Below are 18,135 nucleotides of genomic sequence, written 5' to 3'. Positions count from 1 at the left end.
GTTGTGCAAGGTTTGCATCACACCAATGAAGCATCACCTGTCTAAGTAGAGCATTTTTGATCGGATCGCAAAGAATTTGTGTTGAAGTATGACTCTGCTCTCATTCCAACAACCACTGTTGTGGTTCTGAATTGGCTCGTACTGAAAGTACAAATGTTCTAAATGTTGATGAAAACGTTGGTGAAATTGATTTTAATGCCAGTATTTATAATGTGGATCTGGGTATAAAGCCCTTAGTACAACATGCTAAACAGTACGTTATTATAATGCTGTACTCTAATTCTGCCAAGCTCATTTTCAATCAGGACCTAAATAAGAAAGTTGTTCTTTGAGTTATTTTTATATATTAACAAATTGTAGCATTTTAGCAGCTGTTTAAATAAGTTACTTACTTGAGCAGTATCCTTTTGACACAACATATTAGCCATCTATATCCAAATATTGGTACAGTATCAGAATGTTTGCATTCTTGGAGAATAGTGGATGTTTTAAAATTTTCGGCTAATAGTGAAAGGAAAAGTTTGCATTTTTTAAACTCCTGTTTTATATGCCAACTCCCTGAAGAAGTGGCTTTGAATCCTCTTGTGCAATTGATATTGTATTTGTTGTTTTTTCACCTTTCTGCTGTAATCAAGTTGCTGAGTCTAGGTATTTTCTAGCCAATCAGAACTTGCATTTTTAGTACTTTATAATTTTTTTTTCATCCAATATAGAAAAACGTCTTTCACGAGGAATTTCTCACGCAAGTTCAGCCATTGTGTCCCTCGCTCGATCACATGTGGCAAATGAATGCAGTAGTGATCAGTTTCCTTTAGAGATGCCCATTTATACGTTCCAGCTGCCTGATTTAAATGTATACAGTGAAGATTTCCGAAGCTTTATTGAACGAGATTTGATTGAACAGTCGACAATGGTAGCCTTGGAACAGGCAGGTGAGAAAATGCTTTAAAAGCTCAAGTGTTCTGACATTTCTTAATAGCTGGCATGAGGTGCTGGTGACTCTTGGTGTATAAAGTGACAGAACAGCATGCTGGGACTACTGCTTACCATATACGGAAATGATTTGGATTCAGATTAGCGGTACGGGTGTCAAAATTCGCAAATGATACCACATTAGAGGATATAGCTAATATGGAGGACTGCACCAAAGTACAGGAAGATATCAACCTACTTAGAGTGGGTGGAGAAATGGCAAATGTAATTCAATGTAGCGAATTGTGAGGTGGCTCATTTTGGTAGGAGGAATAAGGAGGCTACTTATTCCTTGAAAGGTAAGAAATTAAATGTGGTATAGGAACAAAGATATGGAAATACAGAGCCATAAGTCAGTAAAAGTAGTGATGGAAATTGATAAGGCGACAAGAGTACAAAGGACGGGTTCATTTCTAGAGGATTCAAAACAAAAGCAGGGAGGTAATACATTTATGTTGAACCTTGGTTAGACCACACTTTGAGTACTATGTATAGTTCTGGTCGCCATACAACAAAAAGGATATTGAATCATTGGGGAAAGTGCAGAAAGATGTTACCAGACTTGAGAGGATGTACCTATTCGGAAAGATTGAGCAGGCTCAGGCGGTTTTCAGTGGCAGAGAGACGAAGAGAAGACCTGAATTGTGAACGGGTTCGATAGGGTGGATGTGGAGAAAATGTTTCCACTTGTGGGTGAGCCCAGAACAAGGGGGCATAAATATAACATAGTCACTGTCCGATCAAATAAAGAACTTATGAGGAGCTTCCTGACAGAGTGGTGAGAATGTGTAGCTTGCTGTCGCATGGAGTGGTTGAACCAGAGAGCAGTGATGCATTTAAGAGGAGGCTTAATGTATAGATGAGGGAGAAGGTAATATAGGGATATGGGAGCAGGGTGGCAAGAGGTAATTAGAGTGGGAGAAGGCTTGTGTGGAGTATAAACAGTGGCAGTCCAGTTGGGCCAAATGGCCTGATTCTGTGCTGTAAATTCTATGTAGAACAAAGATCACTGCACAGATAGAAGAATGTCTAAATGTTTGACATTTAGATAGATAACATTAACAAACTACTCAGATATTTTAGATAGTTCCTTTGTGAGAAGAGTTTGGCGATAGATAATTTGTCTTTTCAATTATAAAATTTAAGTTAGAACTGAAAAATTTACAAAACAGTGAAGTGTTTTTATGTTCTAACAGAAAACAAAGTAACTTCAAGAAAAAGCCTGCTTAATATTTGCTCTGACCTTTTCACTAACTCCGAAAATGGTTAGCTATCCCAAGACTAATATCTCGTTTAAAACTCATTTGCAATGGATTAAAAAATTTTAATCAAATAACTAGGGTTACCTTGTCAAAAGTGTTGGGAATGTTTTTATTTTTGTTAGAGTTAACTGGTTACTGACTATTTCATTGTCTAGGATTATACCATTTCCACATTCAGTTGTGTGCAGCATTTAAGTGTCATCGGGGATCTAGCTTGTCTTGTATTTGCAATCCCCAGTGCAACTTCTGAAGTTACACATGTTAAAATAAAGCACCAAATCAAATAATGGGGAACAAATGTAATCGTTTCCAATAGTATAATTTGTAGAGAAACCTTCAAACTAAGGTCAGAAATCAAACCTTTAACCAGCTTGCCACGTCTATGCGATCGATCCCTTAAAATCAATGCTTTGTGATTTATATTGTGTTCCTCGATTAGTTCTTTTTTAAAAACATACGAAATGCCTGGTCCATCCCTCCACTTCTCCCTCCTCCTTTTAAGACCATCCTTAAAACTACTTCTTTGACCAAGCTTTTAGTCAATCGCCCTAATATCTCCTCCTTTGGCACGGAATCGATTTTTGTCTGATTTCCGCTCCTCTGAAACATCTTGGGATGTTTTCCGATGTTAAAGGTGCGATGTAAATGCAAGTTGTTTTAACCTTTTAATAGTTTCAATAAAATTGACAATAGCCTGGTGTTACCCACTCAATACATTTTGGAACTCTAAATTTCCTAAATCAAATTTCATACTGCATTACCTGGGAAAAGTTATCTAGACTCTCATTATTTTTGTGAGCACTTGTATTCCTTTTTCTGAATAAACCTTTCACACTTTAAGACAGTTACTTGGAACTAAAATTGAATTGTAAAAGTACAGCTTGGTTTTGTGTAGGGAATCGCTGCCTCAAAGTATCTATTGTGACAAAACAGAAATCAAATGTTGAAGGATTACAGATGAAGGATAAGCAAATTTATGTAATTTGCAAACTGGTATATTCCATTGTTTTTCAGCTGTCTGAAAATAACTCAGTGCTCAGTTAATAATTGAAATTTACCACCCCTGAGCTGAGGGGTTGTTCTTATTAACAGAAACCATTCTCTTAACTGTGACTACGCTGCCTTGGAATGCAGTGTTAGTAATACATTAGGTAGTTGGTCACAGTATCTGCAGTTAATTTGAAATTGTTGGGTCCCTGATATGAAGCATTACATTTGCTTGGGCTCCTTCCACAGCTGATTCCAGTTTATGCTCTGGAGCTGGAATTGACAGTTGCTACTTTCGAATCCAGTTGGAGGAGTGGGAGGTGTAATGTAGTCAGTGATGGAAGTGTTTCTGTCTTTAATGTGAAGTATTTCCATCTTGGTGATGGTTTGGATTAGAGTAACTGACATCTGGACAGTTGCTGAAGAGCTGTCTTGAGGAGGAAATATTAATTCCATTAAAGAGCCACTTTTTATGATTCTGGTCTTTGTATCTACCTGGTTATTTTTAGCATCTACTGATGTTTTAACTTTCCATCTCTTTTGTGAATCTGTGATCATAGAAACAGAATGTTAAAAGACATGAACAGACCACTTGACTCATCAAGTCTGCATGTTTTCCTCCACATCAGACACCTAGTTTAATCCCACTCCCCATACTCATAAAATATTGTTCGATATTCTCTCCTGTAAACCGCCTTGGGATGTTTTGCTATGTTAAAGGCACTATATAAATGCAAGTTGTTCTAATGTTTCCCTTTCATAGAAACATAGAAAATAGGTGCAGGAGTAGGCCATTTGGCCCTTCTAGCCTGCACCGCCATTCAATGAGTTCATGGCTGAACATGCAACTTCAGTACCCCATTCCTGCTTTCTCGCCATACCCCTTGATCCCCCTAGTAGTAAGGACTTCATCTAACTCCTTTTTGAATATATTTAGTGAATTGGCCTCAACAACTTTCTGTGGTAGAGAATTCCACAGGTTCACCACTCTCTGGGTGAAGAAGTTTCTCCTCATCTCGGTCCTAAATGGCTTACCCCTTATCCTTAGACTGTGACCCCTGGTTCTGGACTTCCCCAACATTGGGAACATTCTTCCTGCATCTAACCTGTCTAAACCCATCAGAATTTTAAACGTTTCTATGAGGTCCCCTCTTATTCTTCTGAACTCCAGTGAATACAAGCCCAGTTGATCCAGTCTTTCTTGATAGGTCAGTCCCGCCATCCCGGGAATCAGTCTGGTGAACCTTCGCTGCACTCCCTCAATAGCAAGAATGTCCTTCCTCAGGTAAGGAGACCAAAACTGTATACAATACTCCAGGTGTGTCCTCACCAAGGCCCTGTACAACTGTAGCAACACCTCCCTGCCCCTGTACTCAAATTCCCTCGCTATGAAGGCCAACATGCCATTTGCTTTCTTAACAGCCTGCTGTACCTGCATGCCAACCTTCAATGACTGATGTACCATGACACCATGGTCTCGTTGCATCTCCCCTTTTCCTAATCTGTCACCATTCAGATAATAATCTGTCTCTGTTTTTACCACCAAAGTAGATAACCTCACATTTATACACATTATACTTCATCTGCCATGCATTTGCCCACTCACCTAACCTATCCAAGTCGCTCTGCAGCCTCATAGCATCCTCCTCGCAGCTCACACTGCCACCCAACTTAGTGTCATCCGCAAATTTGGAGATACTACATTTAATCCCCTCGTCTAAATCATTAATGTACAGTGTAAACAGTTGGGGCCCCAGCACAGAACCTTGCGGTACCCCACTTGTCACTGCCTGCCATTCTGAAAAGTCCCCATTTACTCCTACTCTTTGCTTCCTGTCTGACAACCAGTTCTCAATCCATGTCCGCACACTACCCCCAATCCCATGTGCTTTAACTTTGCACATTAATCTCTTGTGTGGGACCTTGTCGAAAGCCTTCTGAAAGTCCAAATATACCACATCAACTGGTTCGCCCTTGTCCACTCTGCTGGAAACATCCTCAAAAAAATTCCAGAAGATTTGTCAAGCATGATTTCCCTTTCACAAGTCCATGCTGACTTGGACCTATCATGTCACCTCTTTCCAAATGCGCTGCTATGACATCCTTAATAATTGATTCCATCATTTTACCCACTACCAATGTCAGGCTGACCGGTCTATAATTCCCTGTTTTCTCTCTCCCTCCTTTTTTAAAAAGTGGGGTTACATTGGCTACCCTCCACTTGATAGGAACTGATCCAGAGTCAATGGAATGTTGGAAAATGACTGTCAATGCATCCGCTATTTCCAAGGCCACCTCCTTAAGTACTCTGGGATGCAGTCCATCAGGCCCTGGGGATTTATCGGCCTTCAATCCCATCAATTTCCCCAACACAATTTCCCGACTAGTAAGGATTTCCCTCAGTTCCTCCTCCTTACTAGACCCTCTGACCCCTTTTATATCTGGAAGGTTGTTTGTGTCCTCCTTAGTGAATACCGAACCAAAGTACTTGTTCAATTGGTCTGCCATTTCTTTGTTCCCCGTTATGACTTCCTGATTCTGACTGCAGGGGACCTACGTTTGTCTTTACTAACCTTTTTCTCTTTACATATCTATAGAAACGTCTGCAATCCGTCTTAATGTTCCCTGCAAGCTTCTTCTCGTACTCCATTTTCCCTGCCCTAATCAAACCCTTTGTCCTCCTGCTGAGTTCTAATTTCTCCCAGTCCCCAGGTTCGCTGCTATTTCTGGCCAATTTGTATGCCACTTCCTTGGCTTTAATACTATCCCTGATTTCCCTTGATAGCCACGGTTGAGCCACCTTCCCTTTTTTATTTTTACACCAGACAGGGATGTACAATTGTTGTGGTTCATCCATGCGGTCTCTAAATGTCTGCCATTGCCCATCCATAGTCAACCCCTTAAGTATCATTCGCCAATCTATCCTAGCCAATTCATGCCTCATACCTTCAAAGTTACCCTTCTTTTAAGTTCTGGACCATGGTCTCTGAATTAACTGTTTCATTCTCCATCCTAATGCAGAATTCCACCATATTATGGTCACTCTTCCCCAAGGGGCCTCGCACGAGATTGCTAATTAATCCTCTCTCATTACACAACACTCAGTCTAAGATGGCCTCCTCCCTAGTTGGTTCCTCGCCATATTGGTCTAGAAAACCATCCCTTATGCACTCCAGGAAATCCTCCTCCACTGTATTGCTTCCAGTTTGGTTAGCCCAGCCTATATGCATATTAAAGTCACCCATGATAACTGCTGCACCTTTATTGCATGCACCCCTAATTTCCTGTTTGATGCCCTCCCCAACATCACTACTACTGTTTGGAGGTCTGTACACATCTCCCACTAATGTCTTTTGCCCTTTGGTGTTCTGCAGCTCTACCCATATAGATTCCACATCATCCAAGCTAATGTCCTTCCTAACGATTGCATTAATCTCCTCTTTAACCAGCAACGCTACCCCACCTCCTTTTCCTTTTATTTTATCCTTCCTGAATGTTGAATACCCCTGGATGTTGAGTTCCCAGCCCTGATCATCCTGGAGCCACGTCTCCGTAATCCCAATCACATCATATTTGTTAACATCTATTTGCACAGTTAATTCATCCACCTTATTACGGATACTCCTTGATTTAGACACAAAGCCTTCAGGCTTGTTTTTTTTAAACACCTTTTGTCCTTTTAGAATTTTGCTGTACAGTGGCCCTTTTTGTTCTTTGTCTTGGGTTTCTCTGCCCTCCACTTTTCCTCATCTCCTTTCTGTCTTGCTTTTGTCTCCTTTTTGTTTTCCTCTGTCTCCCTGCATTGATTTCCATCCCCCTGCCATATTAGTTTAACTCCTCCCCAACAGCACTAGCAAACACTTCCCCCTAGGACATTGGTTCCGGTCCTGCCCAGGTGCAGACCGTCCGGTTTGTACTGATCCCACCTCCCCCAGAACCGGTTCCAATGCCCCAGGAATTTGAATCCCTCCCTGCTGCACCACTGCTCAAGCCACATATTCATTTGCGCTATCCTGCGATTCCTACTCTGACTAGCATGTGGCACTGGTAGCAATCCCGAGATTACTACTTTTGAGGTCCTACTTTTTAATTTAGCTCCTAGCCCCTTAAATTCGTTTCATAGGACCTCATCCCTTTTTTTTTTTAAACCTATGTCGTTGGTACCAATGTGTGCCACGACAACTGGCTGTTCTCCCTCCCTTTTTAGAATGTCCTGCACCCGCTCAGACATCCTTGACCCTTGCACCAGGGAGGCAACATACCATCCTGGAGTCTCTGTTGCGGCCGTAGACACGCCTATCTATTCCCCTTACAATTGAATCCCCTATCATTATCGCTCTCCCACTCTTTTTCCTGCCCTCCTGTGCAACAGAGCCAGCCACGGTGCCATGAACTTGGCTGCTGCTGCCCTCCCCTGATGAGTCATCCCCCTCAACAGTACTCAAAGCAGTGTATCTGTTTTGCAGGGGGATGACCACAGGGGACCCCTGCACTACCTTCCTTGCACTGCTCTTCCTGCTGGTCTTCCATTCCCTATCTGGCTGTGGACCCTTCATCTGCGGTAAGACCAACTCGCTACACGTGCTACTCACGTCATTCTCAGCATCGTGGATGCTCCAGAGTGAATCCACCCTCAGCTCCAACTCCGCAACGCGGTCCGTCAGGAGCTGGCGGCGGATACACTTCCCGCACACGTAGTCATCGGGGACACTGGAGTCGTCCCTGAGTTTCAAACATCTAATCTCTTTTTAAAAGAATTCATGGTCACCGCCTCAACAATGATTTTAGGAAAGAATTCCACATTCTAATTGTCCAATGTGTCAAGAATTATTTCCTAATATCCCTTTCAATTCTGTTTGGTTACCTTCTATTCGGTCATCCCTTAACCTTTTCAACTCCTGTGGGGGGGAAAAAAGCCTTAATTTCTCAAGTCTCTCTTCATAAATATCATCTTGTAATCTTCCATCCCTGGTAATATCCGAGTGACCTCTGGATCTTTTCCATTACTTTTATATCTTTCACATGCCCAAAATTGTACATAGGCTTTAGTGGCAATAACACTAACTTAGGTTCTGTACAAGTTACATCATTATCTCCTTGTTTCTAAATGATACAAAACCAAGGATTCTGTTGGCCTTCCAGTGTCTTTGAATGTGTTCCAGTAGTTCAGTGGTAGCTGCCGCTAAGAAGCAGTGTATTTACTGAGTTTTACCAAAACTAAAGTGAATTGCTGCAGAATGATAGCTTGAGTTATCAGAAAACCATCTCCAGGTGGCTCAGAGTTCTTCATTTTCTTCGGGTGCCATATGTTCCCTGAACCTTCCTGTCGTTAACCTCACACATCCTTCACAGGGCCCTTTCTTTTCCTTGAGGACCTAACGATCTGTTCTTAATGTTCCATAACTCCTAATAAATTAAGTCCCTTGATGACTTGTCAGCTGACTCAGCAATTCCTTGTGGTTTCCCTGGCTATCCTGCAGCTGTGCTCATGTCCCTGAAGGATACACCAGTGTCTCCGCAAAAGTTAAAATTAGAAAATGAAAGAGATAAAATGGGAGGAAAAAGAAAGTATGAACAGAAAATGCTGGAAACACTCCGCAGGTCAGGCAGCATCTCTGGAGAGGGAGAGAAACCGAGTTAACGTTTCAGGTCGATGACCCTTCGTCAAAACTGGAAAAGGTTCGAGATGTAACAGGTTTTTAAGCTAGTATAGAGGCAGGAAAAAGGGGGGAGGGGAGGAAAGAACAAAAGGGAAGGTCTGTGATCGGGTGGAAGGCAGGAGAGATTAAGAGACAAAAGGGATGATGGTGCTAGGCAAAAGGAGATGGTAATGGAACCCGCTTTGCAGAACACCTCCGTTCAGTCCGTAAGTGTAACCCCGAGCTTTCGGTCACCTGCCACTTTAATTCTCTGCTCCATTCCCACTCTGATCTCTCCGTCCACGGTCTCCTACACTGTTGCACTGAAGCTCAACGCAAGCTCTCGGAACAGCACCTCATCGTTTAGGCACTTTACAGCCTTCCGGACTCAACATCAAGTTCAATTTCAAACCATAACCTCTGCCTATTTTTTTTCTTCTTTTATTCTTTCCCAAGGCAGCTGTTGCTGCTTCTGCCATCTCCATTTACATCCTATCTAGTTTCTTAACTTGTCCCATTACAATCTCTTGCCTTTTTCAAAATTCTTTACATTAGTGTATAATTAGTGCTGGTCAAGAATCCATAGAGTTCTAAAGAATCGTCATAGAATCATAGAAAAATTACGACACAGAAGGAGGCCATTCGGCTCCTCATGTCCGTGCCAGTTGAAAAAGAGCTACCCAGCTTAATCCCACCTTCCAGCACTATGTCTCTCGCCCTGTAGGTCACAGCTCTCTAAGTGCACATCCAAGTACTTTTTTAAATGTGATGAAGGTTTCTGCCTCTTATCACCCTTTCAGGCAGTGAGTGCCAGATCTCCACCACCCTCTGGGTGAAAAAACATTCCCTCATCTCGCCTCTATGCTCCCTGGTTATTGACCCCTCTGCTAAGGAAAACAGGTCCTTCCTATCCACTCTATCTAGGCCCCTCCTAATTTTATACACCTGAATTAAATCTCCCCTCGGCCACCTCTGTTCCAAAGAAATCAGCCTATCCAATCTTTCCTCATAGCTAAAATTCACTAGTCCAGGCAGCATCCTCGTAAATCTCCTCTCTCTTCTTTCTAGTGCAATCGCATCTTTCCTGTAATGTGATGACCAGAACTGCACGCAGTACTCTAGCAGTGGCATAATTAGTGTTGTATACAGTTGTAGCATAACTTTCCTGCTCTTATATTCTATGCCTTGGCTAATAAAGGAAAGCACTCCATACGCCTTTTCAACCTTCTCGACCTGTCCTACTTTTAAGGATCGGTGGACATGCACTCCAAGGTCGCTCTGTTCCTCCACACCTCTCAGTATCCTGCCATTTATTGTAGAACATGAGCTAAGTTCCTCCAATTGTACAACTTCATTTCCTTCCCACAATGACAACAATTAATATTTATAGGGAACTCTCCCATTGGACTCTCAAGGAATATAAACCAAAGCGTGAGCTGTACCAATTATTATTTGTTTACCAGTACTAGGTGACAGATTACAGAAGCTGTCATAAAGTACGTCTTATTTCAGATAATAGCATCACCAGACTTTCACGAAGGTTCTAAGTTGCGTAAAAAGACCATTGTAATTTTAAGTGGTAAATTATCTTAATTACATCCATATGTAAAATGAGTGTGATCCAAGAACTGATCTAATTAAATTAGACCTGTGCAAGCTTAAAAATGAAGCTGCTGTTATACCCGCTGCAATCCGCTTGCATTTCTTCAAAACATTCGCTGGAAAGGTACAACTGTTGACACTTAGCGCCTTTTTTGAACAATAATTTCAGAATAGGATATAGTCTCAATGAGGTATGAATAAACATTTGCAACAGTGAGATGAATGACCAGTTAATTTATTTTGGGAGCTGTTGGTTGAAGTAAGAATGCTGGCTAGAACACTGAGAAACTTCCCTGCTCCTCATCGAATACTGGAATGAAATTTTAACATCCACCTGAACCACAGTTAGACGGAGCCTCATCCCAAAAGTCAGCACCTCCAGTAATATACCACACCCTCTGTACAGTCAGTCCAATTATATGCTCAAATATTGGGATTGAACCAATAGCCATTTCACTGAGGTGAGAATGCTGCCAGCAGAGAAAATTTGACACAATCACTGCTTTAATTCATTGGAGCACGATGTGCTTGTAATCTTGTGCTATTTGCAAGAATTGCTGGACAGTGAGTCATCTCCAGGAGTGGCAGTGGGACAACATCCCATTGTGTCCCAATTCATCAAAAGGGCTTGGTAAGTTTAGCCCTTTATTCCTGAGGTTTTAGTTATAGTCCCCCGCAAACTAGCATTACAACATAGAAATTGGTAGACGATAAAAGACCAAGATGCCTCTAGTTCGCCTTCTACCATCCTGGTAGTCGCATGATACAATGAAATGCAGTTGTTGGCCAATAAATCTCTCCATGATTCTGCAACAGATGCAGACGTGAGGCGAGGGAAACCCCCAGAGGTGGAGAGCTTTGGGAAACATTTGTCCAAAGTCACCTGTTCCTCCTGAACATGTCACACTTATCATGTCCTGTCTCAAATTACTCATTTACTGCATCCTAAAATATTCTTTTCTGAATGAAATCTATCTAATTTGCATTTGAATGAATCAATACTAACTGCTTCCACCATTTCCCTAGAGAGTCTGCTCCATAGATTGACCACCTGCTCACTGAAATATTGTTTCTGAAGATTCGTTTTGAATTTACAACCGTTAGAGCTAATTGATTTCTTATCAGTTAATTTTTTTTCTCGCTACTCTAGACAGTTTTTTTTAGCCGGAATACTTGGTGTGTTCGAGTGAGATGGGTTCTCCATTACATGGTATGGCGATAAGACAATCCATTAACCAAACTACATATTGCTATTCATATTGTTTGTATTTCATTTGTCTTGGAAGATAATGGTGTCAGAGTTCTACTTGTCTCATTGTACTTCTGGATAGTCTTGATTATGAGCTCAAGTCCTGGAGCGGGGCTTGAACCCACTGACTTGGAGATGAGAGTGCTGCCAACATAGAAAATAGGTGCAGGAGTAGGCCATTCGGCCCTTCGAGCCTGCACCACCATTCAATAACATCATGCTGATCATTCCTTCAGTACCCCTTTCCTGCTTTCTCTCCATACCCCTTGATCCCTTTAGCCGTAAGGGCCATATCTAACTCCCTCTTGAATATATCCAATGAACTGGCATCAGCAACTCTCTGCGGTAGGGAATTCCACAGGTTAAAAACTCTGAGTGAAGAAGTTTCTCCTCATCTCAGTCCTAAACGGTCTGCCCCTTATCCTCAGACTGTGCCCCCAGGTTCTGGACTTCCCCAACATCGGGAACATTCTTCCTGCATCTAGCCTGTCCAGTCCCATCAGAATCTTATATGTTTCTATGAGATCCCCTCATCCTTCTAAACTCCATTGTATAAAGGCCCAGTTGATCCAGAGCAGTGGTGTGTGTTTAACATTTTCTGTGAGTGAAGCATAAGTTTTTGTTGCGTTAGGCAGTTGTTTGTGTGTTTGGGGGATAGTCCGAGTTAAACTCGTTATTAAGCAGAGGTTAGAAAATTGAATGTTTCCGTGCACTTTGCTATATCAATGTCCCAAACAGGCCTGAACATTTCGTTTTGAAGAAGCCCACCACAAGATTCTGTTCAATTTGCTATGTTTCTAATTTGTGGAGGTTGAGCAAATGAAGGATGATAGAGGCATACAATATTTTGAGTCTTTAGATTGAAGTTCAACCTCCATTTACAGAATTCCCTCTGAATCCTGAACCTCTTTCTCCCGAGCTGGTGAATTTTGGAGCTTTCTTAACACTGATTTACCAAAGTTTTTGTGGTCCCACTGAAGGTTTGGTCAGCTGCTGCATTTAGGGCAAGAGCTGAGTCTCTGAGTGAGGCTCATTTTATATAGAGCAGAAAGAAGTTGCTTAATCTTTGAAGGAATGACATTTCGTAAAGAGAAATGTCCTCTGTCAATTTCCCCAGTGGATGGCTAGTAATATCATGTTGCCTGTGAAGGTTGAACTTCAATTGAAGAGTAAAAGAAGATTCTACTTATAGTAAGTAATTATTCATTTTCTAGCACTGAGATTTGTCACCTTTATAAACCAAAACATCAGTGAAAGAGACCAAGGTGACTATTTTCCGACTGAGCAGATCAGTGTGGAGTTTGTCAAAAGTATAATAGTTCTATGTCAGATTCTCCCGAATACTTTGTATTAAAGGTGAGTTCTATTCGAGCAGCAGATATTTTTCTCGTGCTCTGTACCAAAGACCAGTTCTGTAGATGAACCAAATGTGACTTTATTTGCGCAATATTTGATAATATAGTATTGCCCAGGAGTCAAACAGAAACCATTCTTGCTACACTTTTTTTTTTTAAACAGAACTTTAAGTTGTATCTATTTCTCTGATACGAAAGTAATAAAATGCACAGCACTTTACTAATTCCTATAATAATGCACGTTGACCATTGTCCATTATGCATCCCCAATTTTAATCACTCCACTATTGGTGGCCCTGTCTTCAGCTGCCAAAGCTGAAAGCTCTGAAATTCCCTCCCTAAACCTCTCCGCCTCTCTACCTCTATCTCCTCCTTTAAGATGCTCCTTAAAATCTACCTCTTTGACCAAGCTTTTGGTCATCTGCCCTATTATCCCCCTTATGTGGCCCTGTGTCAATTTTTGCTAACACTCCTGTGAAGTACCTTGGGACATTTTACGAAGTTAAAGGTGCTATATAAATGCAAGTTATTGTTTTTGTGTGAGAGGAATTATCTGTTCATATGAAGATTGAAGGTGTAAAATATATCTCCGCTGGCCCTGAAAGACCCAAGGAGCTGTATAAGGCTATCAAAATAGATTCCTATGGACGGTCATCTGTTCATCAACTCCTTCTGTAAGACACCTTGCGGTGCCCTCCATGCCCTGCTGAGAGAAACTCTGCATCTGGGCTGTCAGTGGGCATCCTGCAGGTAAAATGGTCCCTGGCCTGGGCCACATGATATGTGCTAGACGCAAGTCCATTTGCACCTGATCGGGATTTCCTTTACTTTGACTGACTGACTGACTTCAGAGCAAAGCAAGCAGGTGAACGATTAATCCTTCAGAGTACTAAGAATACTGTTTCATCACCGTCTGTTTAATTCCGAGGATGGGGACGTTGTTTGAAGACTATGCATTCATTAAACTAGAGTTATTTTTAAGAGTTTGGAAGAGTAATATTGATATTCTTGCCAAATCTAAAATACTGTTGTTTTCATAGGGTCACAGGACATGGATACATCATTTGGTGTTGATCTGCTCCAGTAATCAGTCTTGCCCTTTTATATTTTTTGACCTGAAATCCTTTTAACCAAACTAAATTTGGTGACACATACCGGCATAGCAGAGGCTGCAGCATTAGCCAGCTTTATTCTGCATTTTTGCATATTCTCCATGCACAGCTGTTCATCACATTGAGTATATTCAAGGTCATTTCTAAATGATGAATAGCTTTATAGCAACCATTATGGGAAAAGAGATCTCGAGTCTAAATAAATCATCATATATCTGTTTGTTTAAGGTCCATTTTACCAAAGGCATGGACAGTAATAAGTGAGGAGTTTTGAAATGGGCTATTGCAGTTTAGTTGGTATCTTGCCTATTAATTTTCAATAGTAATAAATATGGTAAAATATTTATTACAGTTTATATAATGCATCTACCACCTTGACTGTACATTAGATATATCGATACAGATTGATGGGTGCGACATAGAATTAATGTAACATTGACGTGAGCTTGTGAGAAATAGTTCAAGAAGAAAATTTATCTCCCAGCTTGACTGCGGATATGGATCACAGCATGACCTTGCAATGATATTTGTAGTGTATCATGAAAAATATCTATTAATTTAAGAAAACTGGAAATGTACAGCTAGAATGCATTACAGGAGTGCCTGTACGATACAAGAACATGAAATAGGAACAGGAGTAGGCCATACGACCCCTCGAGCCTGCTCCGCCATTCAATAAGACATTGCTGATCCGATCATTGACTCAGATTCACTTCCCTGCCTGCTCCCCATAACCCCTTATCCCCTTATCGTTTAAGAAACTGTCTATTTCTGTCTTAAATTTATTCAATGTCCCGGCTTCCACAGCTCTGAGGCAGTGAATTCCACAGATTTACAACCCTCTGAGAGAAGAAATTCCTCCTCATCTGTTTTAAATGGGCGGCCCCTTATTCTAAGATCATGCCCTCTAGTTCTAGTCTCCCCCATCAGTGGAAACATCCTCTCTGCATCCACCTTGTCAAGCCCCCTCATAATCTTACACGTTTCGATAAGATCACCTCTCATTCTTCTGAATTCCAATAAGTAGAGGCCCAACCTACTCAACCTTTCCTCATAAGTCAACCCCCTCATCCCCGGAATCAACCGAGTGAACCTTCTCTGAACTGCCTCCAAAGCAAGTATATCCTTTCGTAAATATGGAAACCAAAACTGCACGCAGTATTCCAGGTGTGGCCTCACCAATACCTTATATAGCTATAGCAAGACTTCCCTGCTTTTATACTCCATCCCCTTTGCAATAAAGGCCAAGATTCCATTGGCCTTCCTGATCACTTGCTGTACCTGCATACTATCCTTGTGTTTCATGCACAAGTACCCCCAGGTCCCGTTGTACTGCGGCACTTTGCAATCTTTCTCCATTTAAATAATAACTTGCTCTTTGATTTTTTTCTGTCAAAGTGCATGACCTCAACATTATACTGCATCTGCTAAATTTTTGCCCACTCACTTAGTCTGTATGTCTTTTTGCAGATTTTTTGTGTCCTCGCACATTGCTTTTCCTCCCATCTTTGTATCGTCAGCAAATTTGGCTACGTTACACTCGGTCCTTTCTTCCAAGTCATTAATATAGATTGTAAATAGTTGGGGTCCCAGCATTGATCCTGCAGCACCCTCCTAGTTACTGATTGCCAACCCGAGAATGAACCATTTATCCTGACTCTCTGTTCTGTTAGTTAGCCAATGTGTCATTAATGCTTCAGTTATGGCACTATATATAAAAAAAAAACACATGTGGAGTCACTATGACCACACTTTCAAATCATGCGGAACAATAGCATTTTGATTCTAGTAATGTGACTTGATTGGATAGCCTCCCTAATGGCCTGCTTGATAAAGGCACCAACCAGTGGAGATCTAAGCCATACAGACCAGACCACCCCAAGGTTAGTACCCAGGGTCTGGTTAGTTAGCTGATCTTTGCTGGAGTGGCAGAGAGATTTTACAGTTCTCCTCAGTGCCCAGGACAAAGGTGTGGGGGAGGAATCGGTTTGGGTTCCCGTTCACAATTGCTATCCACTGAGCCCTGCTGGAAAGTGTCTGATGGGTGAGGGGAGCATCAGTCTCTGTTGTGATGCCCTTGCAGTCAAATTAGCCAGCTGATATTCACTGTGTAAGCTTATAAATGAAGGATGGCTACTCCCTCACCATGCTGTGGATCCGTACTCCAACAAGAATTTGTTTTTTCAGGAGAGAATGGAATAAAATTGCAGAAATTAATTTTTTTAGTACAAACTTCTGTAAAGAGTATTGCATATCGTGGCTGTTTCAAGGATATAATCTGTTGAGATGATGTGGACACTGATCAAACTTCACTAGGTGGTATATGATATCTATTGACTTTTTAATATCTAAATGCTTTGTAATTCTCCAACCCATGTGTTATATTTCCAGTCACATTAAATTGCCAATTTAGTAAGACGTCTTTTCTGTCACCGCCCATTAAAGTTGCCGCCACAAATATGTGATGGTGAACAACTAAAGTGAAGAGTTAAATATTAATTTGGTGCTATGAACGTCATGTTATGCCAACAAATAAAATGAATTTGAATGACTGCTGAATAGTCGAGCTATGTAAAATCCAACCCAGTTAACCGTGCTGCGTGTGAACTGCCTTTTTATTTTTACAGGTCGGCTAAATTGGTGGTCAGTTGTTTGTTCAAGCTGCAAACGTCTTCTGCCATTAGCAACAACAGGAGATGGGAACTGTCTCTTGCACGCAGCCTCTCTAGGTAATATATGCATAAAGTGTATCCCATTTATTGTGTTGCAGTTTGTTCAGAGGTTTGATTTAAAGAAGCTTGTATTTGTGTTTTTAAGGTATGTGGGGTTTCCACGATAGAGACCTGATGCTTCGAAAAGCTCTTTATACCATGATGAAAAAGGGCACGGAAAGGGATGCATTGAAGAGAAGATGGAAGTGGCAACAGACACAGCAAAATAAGGAGGTTGGTGCACACTATGGACTTTTATTGTCTTGGTTTTGTAATTGTAGTGACAGTGTAGTCATTAGGCACAAAGTAAAATGGGACATTTGAAAAAGCTCACCGTTTGACGAGTCCTGCTTATTGTAGAGTAGTAACACATTCTACTTTCCTCACAGAACTGTAATATTTTTGATCTCGAGTGATTAAAATCTTTATGCAACATATTTTTGCATCATAGACTTTAACAATGTCAGGTAGTTCCAGTTCAGAGATTTCACCATTCTTCACCAGTTCAGATATTCATGGCTGATATTTCCATCTGTTCTTCAGGCCTTGGGTATTGTTGTGACTGGTCTTTTTAAGCTTGTAGTTAGCTACAATGAGCCGTAAATGAGCATATCTGGATAGTGATGTGGAACCTTTTCTGAAAATGGAGATTAAAGTCTGACTTCTCTACAGAATGAAATCTGTGACTGGCTAGCAGTATATTCTACACTGGCTTTTTTGCACTACAGTATTGGCATAACATTCATGGCAACCTAGATCCTCATTATCTTGGATTCGGGTGGTATGGGGATCCATATTTAATTGATGGTGATGCAGAGGCCAACAAGGACATTGCCCTAAGCTACATAATCCACTTCTGCAACTAGACTGTAGAACAAATATATTTTCCCCATGATGATGAGTTGAAAATTTAAAAACCCTTCTGAAGAAGCAGTTACCCGTGTGCTGTAGTGACCTGTCCAGTCTCTAAATTTGAACCCAATTGAGTCATATTTGAATGATCTTGAGCATGCCCAAAGGGCATAGTACATAGAATACTCAGCACAGAAACAGGCCATTCGGCCCAACCAGTCCATGCCAGTGTTTATGCTCCACTCAAGCCTCCTATCCTTCCTCACCTATTCCCTTTTCCCTCACATGCTTATCTAACCTCTCCTTAAATGCACCTATACTATTCACCTCAATCACTCCTTGTGGTAGTGAGATCCACATTCTCACCACTCTCTGGATAAAGAAGTTTCTTCTG

General features: G+C 41.3%; 1 protein-coding gene across 1 annotated transcript in view; it reads left to right on the top strand.

The window, feature by feature from the left end:
• otud7a (OTU deubiquitinase 7A) overlaps positions 1–18,135 on the top strand; it is a 162,335-nt gene that overhangs the window by 116,808 nt on the left and 27,392 nt on the right. The window contains exons 6-8 of the mRNA XM_070863947.1: positions 714–932; positions 16,806–16,907; positions 16,996–17,123. Coding sequence (XP_070720048.1) covers positions 714–932; positions 16,806–16,907; positions 16,996–17,123 — 449 coding nt within the window. The remainder of the gene's footprint in view (positions 1–713; positions 933–16,805; positions 16,908–16,995; positions 17,124–18,135) is intronic.

The sequence above is a fragment of the Pristiophorus japonicus genome, chromosome 21 (assembly GCF_044704955.1).
Source record: "Pristiophorus japonicus isolate sPriJap1 chromosome 21, sPriJap1.hap1, whole genome shotgun sequence".
NCBI lineage: Eukaryota > Metazoa > Chordata > Chondrichthyes > Pristiophoridae > Pristiophorus > Pristiophorus japonicus.
The sequence above is the reverse complement of the archived record's forward strand: the minus strand, read 5'-3'. Positions and strand labels throughout refer to the sequence as shown.